The sequence below is a fragment of the Equus asinus genome, chromosome 17 (assembly GCF_041296235.1).
Source record: "Equus asinus isolate D_3611 breed Donkey chromosome 17, EquAss-T2T_v2, whole genome shotgun sequence".
Lineage (NCBI taxonomy): Eukaryota > Metazoa > Chordata > Mammalia > Perissodactyla > Equidae > Equus > Equus asinus.
In genome coordinates, this window is record NC_091806.1 from 13,354,099 (window position 1) to 13,376,265 (window position 22,167).

Here is a 22,167-nt window from a genome sequence, read left to right on the forward strand (position 1 = left end):
TTGAAATAATCACTATGCTAATTGTATTCTTTGAAGTAAGTGTGGGGAAAATATACACAGCAGAGCTAGCAGCATAAAATATTATTATTTATTGGTAGAGTTCTCTCTAATTTCACTGCTAGACCATTGGTTTTTAGCTCTTCAATATTGCCTTTTCAAAATAATGAACCTCCAAATGGAAGTGAGTTACTTTGACAGCACACTTTAATCAATGTGCCCCTTAGCTGTCACAAAGTTGAAGTTACTTCAGTAGTGTAAGCCCAAATTGCAACAAAGACTCATGGGATGTCTGGTTGAACTTCTGGAGGGGGATCTTGTTAAGGAATCAACCCAATGAGGCATGTTCCCCAAGGATGTAAAGGGCAATTTGTGGATCCTAGAAGCATCTGTGCTTCAGATTTTGGGTCTCAAAGGTTTATAGAACCCCTTCAACTCCCATTGCCACAGCAACATAGAGATTCTCACTAAGAACTTGAAGCAGGTTCTCCATACAGGTGGGTAGAAAATATTTATCTTATTTTTGTATAATGGCCTTTAAAAGATCCAAAATTCTACATTAAAATGAACCACTTCTCTTTCATTTTGAAAGTCGCTGGGCATTATATATAACCTAATAATACAACACTTCAACTAATTATAACTGTTTTGGGGAGCACAGGATGTCAAATATGATCCAGATTTTATGTTTCCAAATTAGAATTGGCAGCATTATGTCTTATGTACTTAAATAAATTATATCACTATCGAAACAATGGATGTTTGCTCACTGAGATTGTTCATAGCATAGTTTTACTTCTGCAATATTACCTAAAATGAAAACAGCATGTTTCACAGAATATCCTGTCAAAGAAATCTGTATACACAACTACCCAAACCTCAAACAATGCTCTTTTTGGAGAATATAACTATAGATCACAAATTTTCTCAGGAAAAGTTTCCATTAACTCTGAAAACATGCAGGCAGATGTACATATAGAAACATAATAATTAATCAATGCCTTAATGAAATGTGTTTAGATAAACCATGTATCTTAAATAAAATATTCTGCTAACATTTTAGCTGAGAATATCTCCAAAAGAAGGACTTTTATTTGAGTAAAGTTACTGCATAAGCAGGAACAAAATTTTCAGAAATGCAAAAACGTAGATTCTTAATTTGATAGAACAGAACTTCTATAACATTCTCTAAGAGGAAGTAAATACCAGAAGAAAGTGTACATTTCCTGGATTACTCTTAGTTTTATTGACTTAAAATAAGATGTCCAAAACTAATATTTTAATATTCTGCCTTATTATTTTATAATAAAGGAATTCAAAGTATGTAGAAAGTATTTCTGTATACAATTTTAAAGGTATTATTATTACTTATTAGCCATAAAACACTGGCACTAATTTAAAGGCAACTCACTTTCTTTTTACCCTGCCTTTCCTCATTAGTATTCATAAGGAAATTGTAAATGCCTAGAGTATGACCAGGAATGAGATTCTTAAATACTCCAAAATCAAGTGTGTAAGCCTCATTTAACAATATATTCATTTCCAGTTTCTCATTGCATGGGACCACTGATACAAATGGTGGGCAAACTTTTTTCATAAAGCATCCCAATTCTCACAAAATAGTGGAGTAATCTCAAAGAAATCAATATGAGTAAGGATGTGGCGGGCCATGGATGAAAATGTCCAGTGGTGCCAGGTAAGGTAGTATGCCTAGAGGGGTAACATGGACTTGATTGAGGAATGAATTGAAAATAAAGCTAAAGCATATTTCAATTATTTTAAAAAATAGCTCTAATTACATATATTAATTACCCAAATTTTTAATGACTGTCATTTGCCTACCAGCAAATCTGACAGAATCATGACAGGGAGACCAAGAAGGATACAACAGTTAATGACAGTGTTAATGAAAGCTTGACCTGAGGAAGAAGATGGGGTATGCTTAGGATGGGAAATTATTCATGGAAATTGTAAAATAATACAATATGGAGCTTTGAAAGAGAAAATTAGAGGATGAATATGATGTTTGTGATTTAAAATGGTTGCTTTTTAAAATTTATTATTGCAGTTTAAAATAAAGTATATAACCAGCAACATGCCAGATTTCAGCAGAAATAGAGGAGCTGATACAGTTTGGAAGCATTTGTTTCGGCTGATAGTTGATATGTTTGCCAATGGAGAGACCGAAAGCTTTTCCTAAAGCTCAGATATAATGTTAAATAATGAAATAGTCTTGACTCTCTGGGCCTTAAATTTAAATCTATAGAATAAGAGACAGTGGCCTGCCCCGTGGCCGAGTGGTTAAGTTTGCGTGCTCTGCTTCAGTGGGCCAGGGTTTCGCTGGATCGAATCTCGAATCCTGGGCGTGGACATGGCACTGCGCATCAAGCCATGCTGAGGCGGCATCCCATATGCCACAACTAGAAGGACCCACGACTAAAAAATACACAACTATGTACTGGGGGGCTTTGGGGAGAAAAAAGAAAATTAAAATCTTTAAAAAAAAAACAAAAAGAATAAGAGGCAATGGCTGGACATTTTTGGGCCAGGTGGCCCCTACTAGAACTATCCATTGTGATTGGGAAAGGACTCTGGCTTAGATAGGAGCAGGTGACCATCCCTGAAAAAAAATCCTTCAAAAATATTCAGTTACATTAAAATAGTGTGCTGATTCTTGGCAAATATGTACAATGTAATTATAAACTGTATCAAATAAGGATTCTTATTAACATTACAATAATTAAAAATAAAAAAATGTGAAAAATGTCAAGGAAAAGATCGACTAAATGTTTAAGGCCAGATATGTTTCATATATTTTTAAAATAATGCAGTAAAATTATATAAATAAAAATACTGATTAATAATAAAAACAGTAGAAAGAATATGAGGAATTGTATCAGCTTGTGGGACAAGGAAGAAAAGAGTTTGGAGAGGGAAGGAAAAGGAAATCAAATCCAGTAAAACGTAGGATGATGGAATTGCAAAAATCATAACTTTTTCACAGATATCAGTTTTTAAAAGCTGAAAAGAGAATCAGCAACCTGATCTGAGGGCATATGTCCATGTATTTTTGCCTCAGTTAACAAAATGGAATTTGAAAAGATGCAGTTAACAGACATGAATTGTAGAATTGTCAACTTCAGTGTACGTTGAATAAAAGATATAGAAAGATTGAATAAAGAAAATGAGGCAAGATAGTGGCTACATCATCTATTTTTGAGAGAAAACAAGAAATCCCAGATGAAGAAATCACACACATAAAATTATTTGGGGCATTCAATTCATGAAGCCTTTCTCACACTCAATGCATGAGATGGAAGAAATGAATCATGGCTTCTGTTGCTCACAAGATAACAAGATATTCATAATTCAATAAGGTTGTGAGGAATTAAATCCTCAAAATATACAAGATGCTGAATCATCTATTTAATTTACCATATTTGCTTTTTCTCTCTTCCAAATGATCACAAAGTTTATTGGGCCTAAAACCTTGAGTTTAATAACTGAGTTAGATTAATACATGATTGCAGGAATTCTCACCCAAGGAATTGCCTTTGCCATCTAATGGCAGTCCTAGAAAATAATTCCTCAAATTTTCTAACCACTTCTCCTTTTGTTCCTCAAACAGATGAATTTCCAAACTCTTACATGGCTCCTGGAAATTTCACCCGGGTCACTGAGTTTATTCTCACAGGTGTCTCAGACCGTCCAGAACTTCAGATTCCACTCTTCTTTGTTTTCCTGGTCATCTATGGACTGACTGTGGCAGGAAACCTGACCATTATCACTCTCACCAGTGTTGACTCTCGATTTCAGACTCCTATGTATTTTTTCCTCCGACATTTGGCTATCATTAATCTTGGCAATTCTACTGTCATTGCCCCTAAAATGCTGATCAATTTTTTGGTAAAGAAGAAAACCATCTTCTACTATGAATGTGCCACCCAGTTGGGAGGATTCTTGGTTTTCATTGTATCTGAGATTTTCATGTTAGCTGTGATGGCCTATGACCGCTATGTGGCCGTCTGCAATCCCCTGCTCTACATGGTGGTGGTATCTCGGCGGATCTGCTTTCTGCTGGTATCCCTCACGTACCTCTATAGCTTTTCCACAGCCATTGTGGTTTCATCTTGTGTATTCTCTGTGTCTTATTGCTCTTCCAATGTAATCAATCATTTTTACTGTGACAATGTCCCTCTGTTAACATTGTCTTGCTCTGATCCTTATTTTCCAGAAACAGTAGTTGTTGTATCTGCAGCTATAAATCTGTTTTTTTCCATGATTATAGTTCTCGTATCATATTTCAACATTGTTTTGTCCATTTTAAGGATACGTTCATCAGAAGGAAGGAAAAAAGCCTTTTCCACATGTGCTTCACATATGATAGCAGTTACAGTTTTCTATGGGACGCTGCTATTCATGTACTTGCAACCTCGAAGTAAACATTCATTGGATACTGATAAAGTGGCCTCCGTGTTTTATACACTGGTGATTCCAATGCTGAATCCCATGATCTACAGCCTGCGGAATAAGGATGTGAAGGCTGCCTTACACAGTTTTTTGACAAATCCATGCTCTTCTTTTAAGTCAATGTGATCTTAGAACTCTATAGGTAAATGAAGAGAAGTTTAAGATAGACTACCATTGTGTAAGAGAAACCAAGGTTAGATTCTGGGAATTAAAAGGTGCTAGGATTGGGGAAGCAGTGAATTAAAAATTAAACTGAAGGTGTTGGAGCTATGAGGTTGACATATACAACATGACATTATTCACTAGCTTTGCTAAAGATTATTCAGGTAGCCAGAATGAAAGAAATATTTCCAGGAGTCAGGAGAGATTTAAATTAAAAGAAAAATTAAAGTTAAAATGGTGCAACAAACTGGTACAGCCACTATGGAAAACAGTATGGAGATTTCTCAAAAAGTTAAAAATAGAAATACCCTATGACCCAGCCATCCCATTACTGGGTATCTATCCTAAGAACCTGATATCAGAAATCTCAAGAGTCCGTTGCACCCCTATGTTCATCGCAGCATTATTTACAATAGCCAAGACGTGGAACCAGCCTACATGCCCAGAAACTGATGATTGGATAAAGAAGATGTGGTATATATACACAATGGAATACTACTCAGCCATAAAAAAAGACAAAATTGGCCCATTCACAGCAACGTGGATGGACCTCGAGGGTATTATGTTAAGCGAAATAAGCCAGTCAGAGAAAGACGAACTCTATATGATTCCACTCATAGGTGGAAATTAGTATATTGATAAGGAGATCTGATCGGTGGTTACCAGGGAAAAGGGGGGGTGGGGGGAGGGCACAGAGGGGGAAGTGGTGTACCCACAACATGACTAACAAAAATGTACAACTGAAATCTCACAAGGTTGTAATCTATCATAACATTAATAAAAAAAAAATGGTGCAACAAAATACAGAGAAGAGAAGAAAGTCCGTCTTTCTGTTCTCGGGATTTTTTTCTCCCTGAGTATTTTTTGGTATATTGTATTTTGAGTCTTTTTGATTGTATATTGAGAGCATATCTGACCCTCTACAGAGGACCACTGCATCTAGAAGAACTGTAATTGCAGATTGCTGGAAATCTTCCTAAATGAAGTTAGCACAATTAAACTGATGAGTGTATTTAAAATGAAACTCACTAGCTCTTTCTTAATATTGCTGGAATGAAATCATGCACTCTTGATGAATTTCTATTCTGAGTGTTAACCAAAATATAATTGAAATTATTTTTATTCTGGTTGGTATAATTTTTACAACTTTTTTATTGAAGACACAGTACCATTATCTAACATACTTTACTTCTGGGTGCTGTTTGATGGATAAACTTTGTGGATTCTGAAAGAGTTTTTCTTTCCTCTTTCTCTAAGTATCAGTCTTCCTTAGCATGTGGAAAAAATGTCCTATGCTGTGATATTATTAGACATTCAATGGACCATGTTTGAGAAATTTCCTTTCATCATTAGAGGAAAGATTTAATTGTTTTCACAAAATGTTTTTTTTTATCTTTTCTGAGAGTTTCTAATCAGTGAATGTATACCAAAACCTATTGTATAACTTTGAATATATAGAGGTGACAAGACCATACCTCAGACTTATCAAATCAGAGCATTGGGTTAACCAATGCAATGATAAATCACTGGAATAAGGTTTACACAGTATATATTACCATGCTGGGCATTTCCAATGAAGAAAAACAATGATCCTTCTTTGAAATTAATTTAAAAGAAATGGTTGGACCCCTAGACTAGCCGTGTACTGCTACATAAGGAATATCCCAGAAAATATACTTGATTTCATTTGGAACCTCAAATAGAGAGAGAATGTTAAGATACTCAGTGTGAGTATTCCAGTTCCTTCACATCCTCACTAACATTTGGTATAAATACCATCAGTCATTTGATTAGAGTCATTCCAGTAGGTATGTGGCAGCTTCATACTGTGGTGTAAATTTGCATTTCTTTATTAACTGATGATATTGATCATGATAACTCTATTAAATCTGTAGCTGGTGTGCTAATCCGTTGGTTACACTAGCCAGAATTGTGACCTCACATCATCTATAACTTTGGCTTTTCTGAGAAAGCCAATGAGATCACAATTGTCTTGAAAACATCCCTAGGCAAAGGGTTTCTAAAGCGCCACTTTAAATCAAATCATCCCACGTCTAGCAGCAAAGCGATAGATCTTCATGACTGGCCCAACAACTACATTCTACATAACTACCTGACTGATTTGATTTATCCAAAATAAAATTTGGTTTATTACAGCCATGTTCATAATTGGTAAGCACTGAAAGCAATCAAATATTTTTTAGTAGGTTAATGGATAAACAAATTGTGATATATCTATACCATGGAATACTATTTAAGTATGCTATCAAGTCATACAAAGATGCTGATGAGTCTTCAATTCATATTGCTAAGTGAAAGAAAGCAGTCTGTAAAACTACATTATTCTATTTATATGACATTATGTAAAAGGCAAAACAATGGAGATGGTAAATAGATCAGTGGTTGCGGGGAGCTCAAGGGCTCAGGAAAAGCTTAAATACGGGAAGCACAAGGGAGTTTTTTTTTTTCCTGTGGTGAAAAGGCTGTTGTGTCTGATATGGTAATGGTGGATTCATGAACTATAGCTTTTCCAACATCCCTAGAACGTTATGGGACAAAGTGTAAATCTCTATGGATGCCAATGTTAAAATAAATAATTTAAAAGGTTAGAAAAACCCAGAATCAGATGTGGAATATAACCAATCTAATGTATTAAAAATGTTTGAAACCATTTCCCTGAAGGGGGTGTAGTGAAAGATGCTGACCTAAGTAACAGTGAAAATGAGAGGAGTAAGAAAGACGAAAGGTAAAAGTAACTGTATGTAGCGCTGTATTCTAGTCATAAAGTTATTTCTCACATGAATATGATTTAAGAATTATGGAACCACTATACATGTATACTGGAATTAAACAATTAAGTAAATGGATGGCAGATGGTAAGTCCAGTTTTCTCACTGTTAGGGAAGGAGGTTACAGAAAAACAAAGAGAGGAAACCAGAATGATCCATATAATAATGGATTAGTGTCTCAGATATTAGCATGAAGTCATGTTCAGCTTAAGATAGAAACTGTGGGTTGTAAAAAGAAATAGTTATAGATATTTATAGCCACATGAGTCAGTCAGTATACACTTGTGTATTTACTTGTTCTGTTAGCTGAGAAGGTCTAGAAGCTTGTGGACATCTCAGTATCAACAGACACACCTACTGCCCAGATATTAGTTTCTAATAACATTCTTCAGTATAAGGAAGCAGAGCTCCTTTGAGACTTGATTGATGCTACAACTGAGTAGGAAATTTATATGATGTGCAAACACCATAATATAGTGCCTGAAATTAAGAAAGTGCTTAGAAAAGTAGGAAGGAAGGAAAAAAGGAGGGCTGGCAGGAAGGGAGGAAGAAGAAAGAAAGAAAAGAAAGAAAGAAGGAAGGAAGGAAGGAAGAAAGGAAGAAAGAAAAAGAGGTATCTCAAAATAACACAGGAGACCACTGAAAGCTTTCCAATGGCCAAAGCCAGAACAACTTAAGCAACAAAATAAAGGACAACTTTAGAGCTGAATTATTATCCCAAGTATGAAATGTTTCACGAAAATATATTGATCTAAATAAATGATGAATAAATTACAAATAGGGAAAAACAGTCAAATGTCACAGGCAGAAAACTCCAAATAATTTGTATAGATACTCTGCCCTCAAGGAGGTGAGGCAGAACTCTCCACTCCTTGTGTGAGTTGCACATAGTAGTTCCTCTCTGAAACGTATAGTATGGAAAGGAGAGGGAATGACTTTATAGTGGAGAAACCTGAAAAACTCTCTCTCAACCAGGTGATCAAGGTTACCATCAGCAGTGATGTCATATTGATAGTATGTTTTCTTGTTGTGATGTGATGATAACGTCAATTCACTTTCATGGTTTTCCTCCCCCAAACTCATAACTCCAGTCTAATCCTGAGAAAAACATCAGGAAAAGCCCAGTTGAGAGACATTTCAGAAAACACTTGATCAGTACTTCTCAAAATTGTCAAGGTCATAAAAAACAGGAAAAATCCGAGAAACTGTCACAGCCAAGAGGAGACTAAGGAAACTTGAAGACCAAATGTCTTGTATCCCAGATGTGATCCTGGCTCAGAAAAATGTCATTGGGTAAAAACTAAGAAAATCTTAATAAAGGATGTACTTTAGTTAATTAACAACAAAATAAAAAATATTGACATTCATCAAATCATTCAGGTGGCTGATTGTTAACGTGACATCCACAGCTTCTCTTCCTATCAGTAAATGGACTTTTATTTCAAAGAAAGGTATCTGAAAGATGCACCAATATATTTAGCCAATTCTAGTATATTCTTTAGTGTAAACACCTGGGCCTCTTTATTCTGGGAGAAGAAGTGTAAATGAACAGATTGGGCCATCAGGAACCATGGATTTGACTGCTGATAGAACCATATGCTGAATGACATTTTGGAAATTTATTATTTTTTCACTCTAGGCTTGTATTTTCTCATGGGCATAATTATGATATTGTGTTAGAAATATGGATTGTTTATTTATTAAATCCTAAAAACTACACTAATCAGCATACTCCTCTGGTTGATTGGGGTGGCAGGTACAATGTTTTACTGAATCATCTGTCTTACAAATTTTCCCTGATATCTTTCTTTCAGGTCACTTGGCAATGGTCCCTGAGTCACCCTCTAGAAATCTATTACTGCTAAAAGCACTGCCCAACATTAAAAAATCCTAAAATCATAAAGAGAATTCTGGGAAAATTTGAATTATGTTGGTTCATTTTTCTTGTAGAAATTATTGTTCTTTTTGAAATTTCAAGGTTTATTTTATCTTTAAGAACAGTTCTACTGGAAGATTGAATTCTGAAAGTTATATGTTTCTGATCTAATATTTAATTTCACATATGTTGAAGTTGATTTCACTGATAGATTTGGGATTCCAAGGATTCCATTTTTCTATTGTTGTTATAATCATTCCCTCAGTATGAAGAAATCTCTAAATAATATAATGTGTTTATTTTGTTCTCACAAATTAATTCAATGTGATAACTCAGTAGAAATTTTAAGATAAATAAAAATGCCACGATAGTACTCTCTCAGCAGAAATGATAAGACGTTTGTAACTTCCTTAAAGAGGTCCTGGGAGGTCTTCTATTTATTCATGACACTATCCATTATTGACCTTGTTTGCCACAGGGGAGGAAGTTGGTGTAGCACTGTAACCTAAGCTGTGAGTCGCAATGTAGACTCTTACAGTGGTTGCTACGATTTTAAATAAACCTATGTACTTAATATTAAAAAAAATCTGTTGGGTGAATTCTATAGATGATACACTGTATAAGGCTTCCGAACTGCCATATAAATTGCTATGGTACCTGTTTTTCAGGACTCTTTACACAGTGTCATCTTTGAATGATATTTTTTGTAACCATTAGCACTGACATTTTATTTTAGGCCAAAAACCATTGAGCAATCAAATTTAATTTTTAAAAAAAAATATGTATACTACTTAAGAATAGCCTTGCCAGGGACATTATCATGCTCTTGTGTTAAGTATCATAGTTATTAATTCACTATCTCAGTATCAGACCATAAGTCATGCCATTTTATAAGACACAAGCAGAGATGGGACATTTGACCAATTGTGGTAGATTTGTTTATAAATTTAATTAATGAAAGAAAAATATACCAATCAAAGAATAATTATTTAATATTTCAAATACATAATTCCTGCATATATAATTCTTATATTGATCATAACTCATAGAATATTATCAGACTCTCATTTTTAAGAATTTGACATATTATATGTTTCAGTGAAATTTTTTGTGTCTATGCATCATCTAAAAAGAAATGTAACATTCTGTCCCTCTCTCCATTATATTGAAGCCCAGTGTTATAATAGCTGGAAGTTTGTTTAATAGAAAACTATATGGTAAATTTACCCAACAGATGATATAATCCTTGTGAATATGTATCAGTTTAACAAATTTCTAGCAGAAATTTTATCTAGCTATCTATTGTAAGGAGAAGAGAAATAAAGAGAATTTCATGTTTTCTCTTGGTAGAAATATAGAGTAAAAACACTTAGTACTGGTTCTAAGAGTAAGGACATTACTACATTATATGTCAGAAAATCAGTAAAAGAAATGTCTGGGAGGATGGGAGAAGTTACCCTGAGATGGTTACAGGAAGGGTATTTATGTTTGCGTTTATAAAGAGAAGTCTAGAGAGGGATTTCTTAAAATGTGCTTATGCACCATTAGCATATTTCACAATCTAGTAGATCTTGACAGGAATTCCTGTGATGAATTAGCATAGAACAGAGTAGAGCAGAACACAAAACAGAAAGAAATTAGTACATCCCAAGTAATGAGAGGACCTAAGATATGTGCATAAACCTTGAGACTAGAAAATGATTGCCATGTTTTAAAAACTGCTAGAATGCCAATGTGGCTAGAGTGTAGTGATCGAGACAGAGATTTGGAGATGAGTCTGTGGTAGAAAACAGAGTCCTTTGAAATTACAAAACAAATAACCATCATCCTGGAGTCTTGTTCCACTGCCAGCCAGCTGAGGGAACTTAGGAAAGTCATTAAAGCTCTTTATTCCCCATGGAATTTGGGTGTCATCATTATGTTGAAAATCTACTGGAAAACAACACACTAGTCAGCAATGTTTATTTCTTCACCATGTAAGTGGAGGATAAAATCAATAAAACCTTCCCTTGATCCTTTCTTCCACTGGAGTGTCTTTATCCATTAGGAAGGTATCAGTGAGAATGGACACACTAGTAAAAGAAACTCTTGTCTAATAAGCTGTTCCTTACTAATTCCTTTACTAATTAAGTTACCCAAAGGGTTTCTTCTCAATTCCCTGGAAGTTAGGGAGAAGAAATATGAAGCATCGCAGAGAAAAGTTTTCTTTTATGAGTTGCATTAAAATTGTGATGAAGTCTTTAGTGATACTTTGCACTGGCTCTTGTTTTCTTCAATTTATTACAAAATTGTTGATGAATGGCCCTTGTTTAAGAATGGGCAGCTAGAGCAGAAGCTTTAGTAAGCAAGTGCGCTACATAGTCCTTTGGAATATTTTTATTTCCTGAAATTAAGAATGGAAACTCAGAAATCCACTAAAAGTCACCAAAGAATGAAATTATGTAGTGTCGTTTAATATACACCCACTTGTTAATGAATATTAAAACACTGATAGCTGTATTCATAATAGTACAAAATGAAAATATGTCAACTGTCCATCAAGAGATAAAAGGATGAACTATGATATATAAATAAAATGGAATACTACCAGCAATGAAATGGAATGAAGTACCCATATAAGAGAATGGATGAAAATTTCAATAGCATTAAGTAGAGCAGAAGAAACCAGATACAAACATACTTTGTCTTTTCATTTATATGAAGTTCTAAAACAGGTAAATGAATGTAAATTGATAGAAATCATAGTAATTGTGACCTGGCATATAATGTGGAGCCAGCCTGGTGGTTTAGCAGTTAAGATTTGGAGCTTTCACTTTTCTGACCTGAATTCATTTCCTGGTCAGGGATCCACATCATTCATCTGTTGGTTGTCACACTGTGACAGCTGCATGTTGCTGTGATGCTAAAAGCTATGCCACTGGTGATTCCTGTATTACCAGAAGCACCCATGTTGGACAGCTTTCAGTGAAGCTTTCAGACTAAGACAGACTAGGAAGAAGGACCTGGCCACTACTTCCAAAATAAACAGCCATGAAAATCTATGAATAACAGCAGAGAATTGCCTGATAAAGCACCTGAAGATGGGAGGATGACGTAAAAATGATCCAGAAAGATTCAGCTCTGCCATATTCAGGGGCACTATGAGTTGAAATCAACTTAGTGGCACTAACAACAATATAGTGTGGGGCAATTTACTGCAAAGATATATTGAGGAACATTTTGGCATGATGAGAATACTCTTTAACTAGCAGCAGTAGTAACGTGCATTGTCAGTTTTTAAATGTCCTCTATGCACAGTAGACATTTTATTATAACTAAAATATGCCTTAATAATTTGTTGTTTTACAAACACATGGACAACAGTTCAGTGGTTACCAGGGAAAGGGGCTGGGGGGTGGGCACAGGAGAACACTTGTGTGGTGACAGTCAAGAAATAATGTACAACTGAAATTTCACAATGAAGTAAACTATTATGAATCTCAATTAAAAAAATAAATATATATATAAAAATAAGTTGTTTTAAAAGAAACCAATGCAAATTACGTTTTAATGCTATTTGTAATTTGCTTTTCAGAATCTTTTCTTGAACTTCTATATAATTCACATAGCCAAACGTTAAAGGATATAAAAAATTATGCTAAATACCAATGCCTATAAGTTACTTGATAAATTTCCAAACTATATATTTAGTTTACAGTATTTCACTACATTACTAATATTCTTATGAGGACTTTTATATCTTTTATAATGTGTGTTACTTCTGCAGAACAGATTTCCAGGAGCAACTTTTCTGCACAATGAAGATACGCATATTTTCAACTGTTATTGGACCTCAGGCAAAAAATTAGGAATAATTATGGTCCTCAGTTCATGACACTTATTGGGCCAGGCAAAGCCCCTCTCTCAATTTATTTTTCATTCCAACTTCTTATGGGCTGAATTGTGTCCCATGAAGTTTTGGATGTTGAAGCCCTAATCCCCAGTATCTTAGAATGACACTCTATTTGGATATAGCATCTTTAAAGAGGTAATTAAATTCAAATGGGGTCACTAGACGGGCCTTAATACAATCTTGTTGATATCTCTATAAGAAGAGGTGATTGGGGCATAGAGAGAGAAACCAGACATGTACACAGACCCAGCAATGACCATGTGAAGACATAGCAAGAAGGGGGCCATTTGCAAGCCAAGAAGAGGCCTCAAAAGAAACCAAACTTGCCAACTCCCTGATCTTGGCCTTCTAGTCTCCAACTGAGAAAATTTACTTCTATTGTTGAAGCCACCCAGTCTGTGCTATCTTGTTATCACAGTGCTGGCAAAATAATACACCTTTAATCTTTATTTCTCTACCCAGACCCTCTACCACCACCAGTAAGCATCCTAATGTAAATATGAATCTTTTTGTTTTCTTGTATTCTGACAAAATATACATTACAGTTCCATGTGACATAAATGTATACTTTTTATAAATGACATTTTGCTATATATCTTGATTTCCAGCTTTAAATTTAGGGCCTATAAGGGGAAAATCTTATGACAAAAAATAAGTTTTGCTGCAGAGGACTCAAGTCTCAAAGAAGAGAATTGCTCCAGGGCAATTTCGTATCTACATAATTCTATTAGCCATTGCATGCATTAAGAAAATATATGTCTAAAGTATTCAGTGTTTAAAAATGTTTTGCGTGTGACAGGAAATTTATAGACATGATGAAAGGGCTTCATTTTTAAACACTGTGTTTGGCTCTTCTCTGCTAGTTATCTTCTACCTTTTCCCACCTGAAATACATCATAAGGAAAAGAGTAAAGTAATAATTTTATTATCTGAGGATCATTATTTGGAGAACACATCCTCCTTTTAACATTCATTTTACCCCATTCCTTGAGATAAGGACTATGCTAATTGTATTCTTTGAAGTAAGAGTGGGAAAAACAATAACAACAGAGATAGTGGCATAAAATATTATTTATAGACAGAGTTTCTTCTAATTTCACTTCTAGACCATGGTTTCTAGCTCTTCAATGTTGCATTTTCAAAGATGAATCTCTGAATGCAAATGAGTTACTTTGACAGGCACATTTTAATCACTGTGCCCCTTAGCTGTCATGGAGCTGAACTCACTTCAATAATGTATTTCCATTCATATGAATTTCTAAAACACGTAAAATGAATCTATGGTGATAGAAATTGTAGTAATTGTGACCTAGGATATAGTGTGGAGCCAGCCCAGTGGTCTGGTGATTAAGATTTGGAGCTGTCACTTTTGTGATCTGAATTCATTTCCTGGTCAGGATCCACAGAACCCATCCATTGGTTGCACCCATCTTTATTTCAGTCTTTGTTGCCCAGAGTGCAACAAAGACTCATGGGGTGTCTGGTTGAACTTCTAGAGGGATATCTTCTTAAGAAACCGACCCCAGGAGACATCTTCTCCAAGGATATAAAGGGCAATTTGTGGATTCTTGATTCACCTGTGCTTTAGAATTTAGCTCTCAAAGGTTTACAGAGCCCCATCAACTCTCATCACCACAACAACGTGGAAATTCTTGCTAAGAACCTGAAACAGATTCTCCATTACAGATTTGTAGAAAGTATTTATCTTACTTTTTGTATAATTGCCTTAAAAAGATACAAAACTATGCCTTAAAATGAGCCACATCATTTTCACAATGTTTAACTTTTTTTTCCAAGATTTATAACCTTTTTTGGAATACAGAGTGTCAAATATGATCCAGCTTTTATGTTTCCAGATTAGAACTGGAATCATTACATCTTATGCACATGAACAAATCATATCAACACTGAAACAATGGATTTTTGCTCACAGAGTTCATTTATATCTTAGTTTTATTTCTGTAATATTAGTTAAAATGAAAAATGCATGTTTTACAGGATAACCTGTGATAGAAAACTGGATATACAACTTCTCAAACTCCAAATGATGCTCCTTTTGGAGAATATACCTGTAGATCGCAAATTTTCTTAGGAAAAGTTTCCATTACTTTGACGACATACAGGCAAATGTATGTATATGTATATCTATACATGTAATATGTAGTCAATGCAATAATAAAATATGTTTAGCTAAACCATCGGCCCCACAGTAAAATAATCTGCCAACATTTTACTTGAGAAGATCTCAAAAAGAAGGACTTCTATTTGAGGAATGTCACTGCATAAGCAGGAGCAAACTTCAAGAAACTGGAGACCCAGAGATTTCCGGTTTGAAAGAACAGAACCTCTATAACATTCTCAAGGAGGAAATAAAACCTAAAAGGAAAATGTTCGTTTCCTAAGTAGTCCTTAGTTCAACTGAATTAAAATAAGATATTCAAAAATAAATTTACATTGTTTATATTCTGCCTTATCATTTTCTAATAAAAATATTTCTACATACATAGAAATTTTTTCTATATACAATTTTTAAGGCTATTATTTTTATTCATTAGCCATAAAACACGATGCTTTTTAAGAACAACTCTCTCATCTTTTCACCCTCCCACTACTTATCAGTATTCATAAGAACATTGAAAAAGCCAGGAGTATTATCAGGAATGACATTCTTAACTACTCCAAAGTCAAGTGTGTTATCCTAATTGGACATTTTATTCATTTCCAGTTTCTGACCGCATGGGGCCACTGATACAAATGGTGGGCACACTTCTTTCAGATAACGTGCTGTTTCTTACAAAAAAGTGGAGTAATCCACTTAGAGGAATCAATATGAGTAAGGACTTGGAAGGCCAGAGATGAAAATCTTCAATGGTGCTAGGTAGGGCCATATGACTAGAAATGTGATATGGACCTGATTGTGGAATGCATTGAAAATTAGGCTAAAGCATATTTCAATTATTCTAAAAAATAACTCTGATTACATGTCTTGATTACTCAAAAAGCTTTAATGACTCTCATTTACCTACCAGCTAATCTGAGAGTCATGGCCTGGACACCAAGAAGGATACACTAGTCAATGACAGTGTTAATGAAAGCTTGACCTGAGGAAGTAGAAGAAGGAGATACTTAGGATGGGAAAGTATTTAAAGTTTTCATGGAAATTAGGTAAATCATACATATGGAGCTTTGAAAGAAAAAATAGACAATATGTTTGTGATCTGAAACAGCTGCTTTTTAAAATTTCTTATTGAAATTTAAAATAAAGTACATAACCATCAACACTCTAGATTTCAGTGGAAATACAGGAGCTGATAGAATTTGGAAGTAATTGTTTTGGCTGATAGTTGATATGTTTGCTAATAGGAGACTATGATAGGAATTGTTTGGGCCAGGTGCTCCCCACTGGAGCTATCCATCGTGATTGGGAAGTGACTCTATTTGGCTTAGAAAGGAGTAGGTGAATGTCTTTGAAACAAACATCTCTAGGAAAATATTCAGTTATCTCATAATAGTATGCTGAGACTTTGGAAAATACAGGCAATTATAATAGAAATTCTATAAAATAAGGATGTTTATAAAAAGAATATTACAGTAAGTTTTAATGAGGCTAAATATATTCAGTTGAAAGCACTGTTTATTCTGGGATAATGACCTTACTAACGTTTTTGGTCCTAATTCCTGTCTATAAGAAATAAAGTTAATAGTATTTGGTAGTTTTGTTTTTTTAATGTACCTTTTGGAAAAAATATAAAATTGGTAGCTTTTGTCTATTCTCAAACTTTGGGGGCATTTTTTTTTCTGATTGGTAAAAATCCCAAAGTCTGTGAATCATAGAGATAAAATAATTAAAATGTTCCCCCAGTGCCATATACACAGGGCAGATCTTGCTGAAACCATCTAATAAAACAAATCTCAATTAAGAACAGCAATTATGCATAGGCTGTGTGAACAGTGGGGAGAGTAGCTGCTTTTTCTTCCTTGTTAATCATTTGGTAAATATGCTGGTAGGTACCTTGTGCTGGCTTCAATCACTGGTGCAAAAGAAGAAAACATCTATGCACAGAGGTGATATTTTAAAGCAAGAGAAGGGGAGATGAAGGAACTATGATACGTTTTAAAAATTATAATAAAAAATTTGTTGAATTTCAGAGGTGACATTTTATTAGTTTGTGTGTTTTTCTTTCCTGTGTTCTAGGCTCCAACTGTGATTTGGTTCCATTCACATCTACAGCCACTGAGATTAATATCAGTGAGGACCTGGAACCTTTTCAGTAGTAAATGTGACCAGTCAGAGTGGTCAGATTCAGTGGAGTTACCAAGGAGACAGTGACAGAAAGACTTTCTTTGAGGGACTAGCTCCAGGGAGGAGCTATAGTGTCAGCTTTTCAAATGATTCAAGTACCTGCTGCCAACAAGTGCAAACAAGTGAGTGAGACTTTTCTTTTGGATAGATTGTGGGGTTTAGAGAACGTAAATGTGTTCATATCTTCAATGTATTTGAGATCATGTTATCTGAGATTCAACAGTAAAAAGCAGCCACTTCTTGGATCTCTTCTCTTCCCATTCTTGATCTTGTTGCTTGGTGTGAGGAGTGTCCTGGCTCCTCTGACAGCTGATCTAACACTTGTCTTTAAGCCTCCTCTTTGAGCACCAGTACAATGGAAACAGCAGTTAAGAGTACAGACTCAGAATCAGAGACCCAGGTTTGCTTCCTGGGTCTGTCAGTTTTTAGCTGTGTGGCCCTGGGCAAGTCAATGTTTCTCTTAGACCTCAGTTGCTTCATCTTATTAAAAAAAAATACATACACATACACTTAAGTATTCTAAAAGCATATATATATATATATATATATATATATATATACACACACACACACATGGTTTTCTTTGGAGGAAGATTAGCCCTGAGATAAGATCTGTTGCTAATCTTCCTCTTTTTGCTGAGGAAGACTGGCCCTGAGCTAACATCCATGCCCATTTTCCTCTACTTTATATGTGGGATGCCTACCACAGCATGGCTTGCCAAATGGTGACGTGTCCGCACCCGGGATCCGAACTGGTGAACCCCAGGCCACCGAAGTGGGATGTGCTCACTTAACCACTGTGCTACCGAGCTGGCCCCCAGCCTACGCCTTTTGATTGGAGCATTTAGTCCATTGACATTTAAAGTAGCTATTGATAAATATGTATTTATTGCCATTTTGCTACTTGTTTTCTGAGTGTTTTAGTAGTTCTTCTCTGTTCCTTTCTTTTTCTCTTGTTCTCTTCCCTTGTGGTTTGATGGCTTTCTTTAGTGATATGTTGTAATTTCTTTTGTCTTACTTTTTTTGCTCATTTAGTATAGGTTTCTGATTTGTGGTTACCATGAGGATCCTATATAATATTCTATGTATATGACAGTCTATATTGAATTGACAGACTCTTTAGCTTGACCTCTTTCTAAGAGCTCTGCTTTTTCACTCCCCTCCTCCCACAATTTATGTTTTTAAAATCATATATAGTCTCTTGTTTAGTGTTTCTATCCATTACCCTCTTATCATTGAAGTAGATTATTTTAGCACATTTGTCTTTCAACATTCATATTATCTTCACAGGTAGCTGATCTTCTACCTCTACTATACTTTTACCATTACAAGTGATTTTATTGCCTTTTTTTCTTTTGATAATTGTTTTCTATCTCTATTTGTTGTCATTGCTTTCCCATTTAATAAGTCCCTTCAGCGTTTCTTGTAGAACTGGTTTCTTGGTGATAAACTCCTTTAATTTTTCTTGTCTGGAAAGCTCTTTATCTCTCCTTCCATTCTGAGTGACAGCCTCTATGGCTAGAGTATTCATGGCCGTAGGTTTTTTCCCTTTAGCACTTTGAATACATCATGCCATCCTCTTCTCGCCTCTAGGGTTTCTGCTGAGAAGTCTGCTGATGACCTTATAGGCTTTCCTTTGTCTGTCACTTGTTGCCTTTCTCTTGCTGCTTTTAGGATTATCTCTTTATCTTTAATTTTGGACATTTTATTACACTGTGTCTTGGTGTGGGCCTCTTTGGGCTTCTCTTGTTTGGAGCTCTCTGTGCATCCTGTACTTGGATGTCTGTTTCCATACTTAGGTTAGGAAAATTTTCATCTATTATTTCTTCAAATAATTTTTCTTCCCCTTTATCTCTCTCTTCTACTTCTGGAACACCTATAATCTGAATGTTAGTGTGCTTGATATGGTCCCAGAGTTCCCTTAGACTAATCTCATTCTGTCTAATTCTTTTTTCTTCTTCCTGTTCACCGTGGATGATTTCCTCTAGTTTTTCTTCTAGCTTGCTGATCCGTTCTTCTGCATCCTCTACTCTGCTATTGAGTCCCTCTAGTGAAATTTTCATTTCCAGCATTGTATTCTTCATTTCTGATTGGTTCTTTTTTATATTTTCCAGTTCTTTGATGATGAGCTCACTGTATTCATCCAGTTTTCTCCCAATATCTGTTAGCATCCTTATGAGATTGTATTTGAACTTTTTGTCAAGTAGGGCACTTGTTTCTGTTTCATTTAGTCCTTTTTCTGGGGTTTTGTCCTGTTCCCTTGCTTAGAATTTATTCCTTTGTCTCTTCATTATGCCTCTTTCTCTGTGCTTATTTCTATGTATTAGGTGAGTCAGCTATATCTTCTGATCTTGGAGAAGTGGCCTTATGTAACAGATACTTTATGAGGCCCAGCAGTGTGCTTCCCTCTTGACACCAGTCTAAATGATCCAGGAGTGACCCCTTTGAGGGCTACTTGTGTCTTTCTGCTGTGGCAGGGTTGCTGTTAATACAGGTACCCAGGGAGTCTAGTCTTTCCTTCACTGGCCAGCTGTTTGTAAATCCAGCTGGGGGAGCCTCAGCACCATTGGCTACAAAGTATATCAGTACACTCCTATTGCAGTTTTCCTCTTAATTGGGTTGGTACCCAGTGTATCTGGTTGCTAGGTTCAGGGGTTTACAGTTGCTATATGCCTCAGGCCTACAAGGCTGTTGTCAGTTCTCTCAGGAGTGCAGCTGAGTAGGGCTGGACCTAGGCATGGGAGCACTTCATTGTTTCAGGCTTTGGAAGGTGGGACTGATCCTTTTTATGGCTGTTTGTGAAGCACAGGTCTTCTGCGGCTGATAAGCCTCTCCCCCACAGGATCACACACACTGTCAACACAGTCCTGGTCTGTGCACACTTCCCAACCCACTGGAGAGTACCCCAATGCCCCCCTGCAGAGGTCCCCACCCCCACCAATGTCCAGCACAGTTCACCTGGCCTTCACACAGGCCCTGCCCCACAGAGGTGGACACACTCACCTGACTGTGGAGGATAAAGGCACCCAGTCAATGCAGGCTGACAAATAGCCTGAGGGCTTGCTGTTGGGTGGGGCCATTCTCTAGGGTGGGCTGCCTGCCCGATGAACTGGATTTAATCCATGCTCTAGTGGGTGTAGCAGACCCCTGGGCTAACAGGCCATGGGAAGAACCTCAATGGCATCCACTGGGGTCTGTGTCAGCACACCCGGACCAGGTCAGAACAATGGGCCCCATCAATGTCTCAATCTACAGAGAGGTCCTTCCTCTCACCAAGTTGCCCCCAGAGCCCACCAGGTGAGTCTTGATTCACCAAAGTACTGTCAACATTCTCTATGGTGATTTTAGGTTCCTGAAATAATGAGTTTGTGCGTGGGCCCTTTAAGACCTGGGTCTTTTGGGCTTTCTTCTGAAAGCTTTTCTGGGGGTATCCTTGCTGCAGTTAATAGCCAGTGAAGCCAGTGTCAATGAAAATAATCCATAACCAATCTGTAATTGAAAATTTGGGTGAGTTTATTCTGAGCTGAAATCTGAGGACCATGGCCCAGGGCTTTTCTTCCCAAAGGAAGAAAGGGCACCAAAGAAGTGAGGTATACAGCATGGTTATATACTCCCACCGAGGATGCTTTACATATGATTGAAATGTCCCTCCCACAATAGTCACAAGATTGCCCTGTCAGCACAGAGCTTGATGGACACAGCAGGTAGTGGGTCTGCTATCTCAGAGGGAATAGCAGGAGGCAAGTCTATTGTCTCGAGCTGGGTGGTCAGAGGTGAGTGCAGCAATCAGTTCCTAGCCTAAAGAAAGATGCTTAATCCTTAAGGGAATACCAATGTTGGGAGGGGGAGGGAAGTTTCACCTTTATCTCAAGGGCCTTTGTTCTTGCCATAGGGAATCTCTAAAGCAGATATACAATGCATGCTCAATGGCCTTGGTCAGGCCTTTTTGGAAAGACAAGGTCAGGCCGAATTATGTTTACACAAAATGGCTTCCTCATATACTCCAATATATCCTATTACTTGCCATTTTCATTTGTCACCAGACAGTAAGACCCTCATCTCAGTTGGGCTGAGTCTGAGGTATGCTTACAGCAGTATCAGCCCCCGCTCTGGACCTCACTTCTCAGGGAGGGCTGTTTACCTTAGGGTGACTCCTGCCTGGCCAGCTGAGAAGCTCCACTGCTCCCAAATGTGGGTTTTTCCTCTCCAGAAGGAATTTTTGCCTCTTCTGCCTTAGTCAGGACTGTCTCTTTTTATGGGAGTTCTTTTAATCCAGTTTTCAGTTTTCAATCCAGGGTAATTTTTCCAAACATAGTTGTAACCTGTTTGTGTATATGGGAGGAGATGAGTTCAGAGTCTTCCTAAGCTTTTTGCCATCTTGATGAAATCTCCCATGCCTCATAAATTTAGCCCTGCCATCAACAGATTGCTGCTCTTCACTTCCCATGGGTCCTGTTCCCATGCATTTCTCTGAATAAAAGAGCACTGCCACCAGACTTTGAGAGTCCAAGAAGTATTTCTTTTCACTCCTTGGCTCATCAAGCCTGCATCAATGAGGCTAAAGGCTTGGAAGTATCTCCTAACATATTTATAGTGGGGACAAAACCAAGTTTAAAATCAGTGCAATTAAATGGTCAAAGAAGATCAATCTTTGGAAGAATTATTAGTCAGGTACATG

General features: G+C 36.4%; 1 protein-coding gene across 1 annotated transcript; it reads left to right on the forward strand.

Annotated features, from left to right (window-relative positions):
* The first annotated feature begins 3,645 nt into the window (after nucleotides 1-3,645).
* LOC106823627 (olfactory receptor 8J3-like) lies at nucleotides 3,646-4,593 on the forward strand. The gene has a single exon (XM_014829453.3). The coding sequence runs from the start codon at nucleotides 3,646-3,648 to the stop codon at nucleotides 4,591-4,593; it is 948 nt and encodes a 315-aa protein (XP_014684939.3).
* The last annotated feature ends 17,574 nt before the right edge of the window (nucleotides 4,594-22,167 follow it).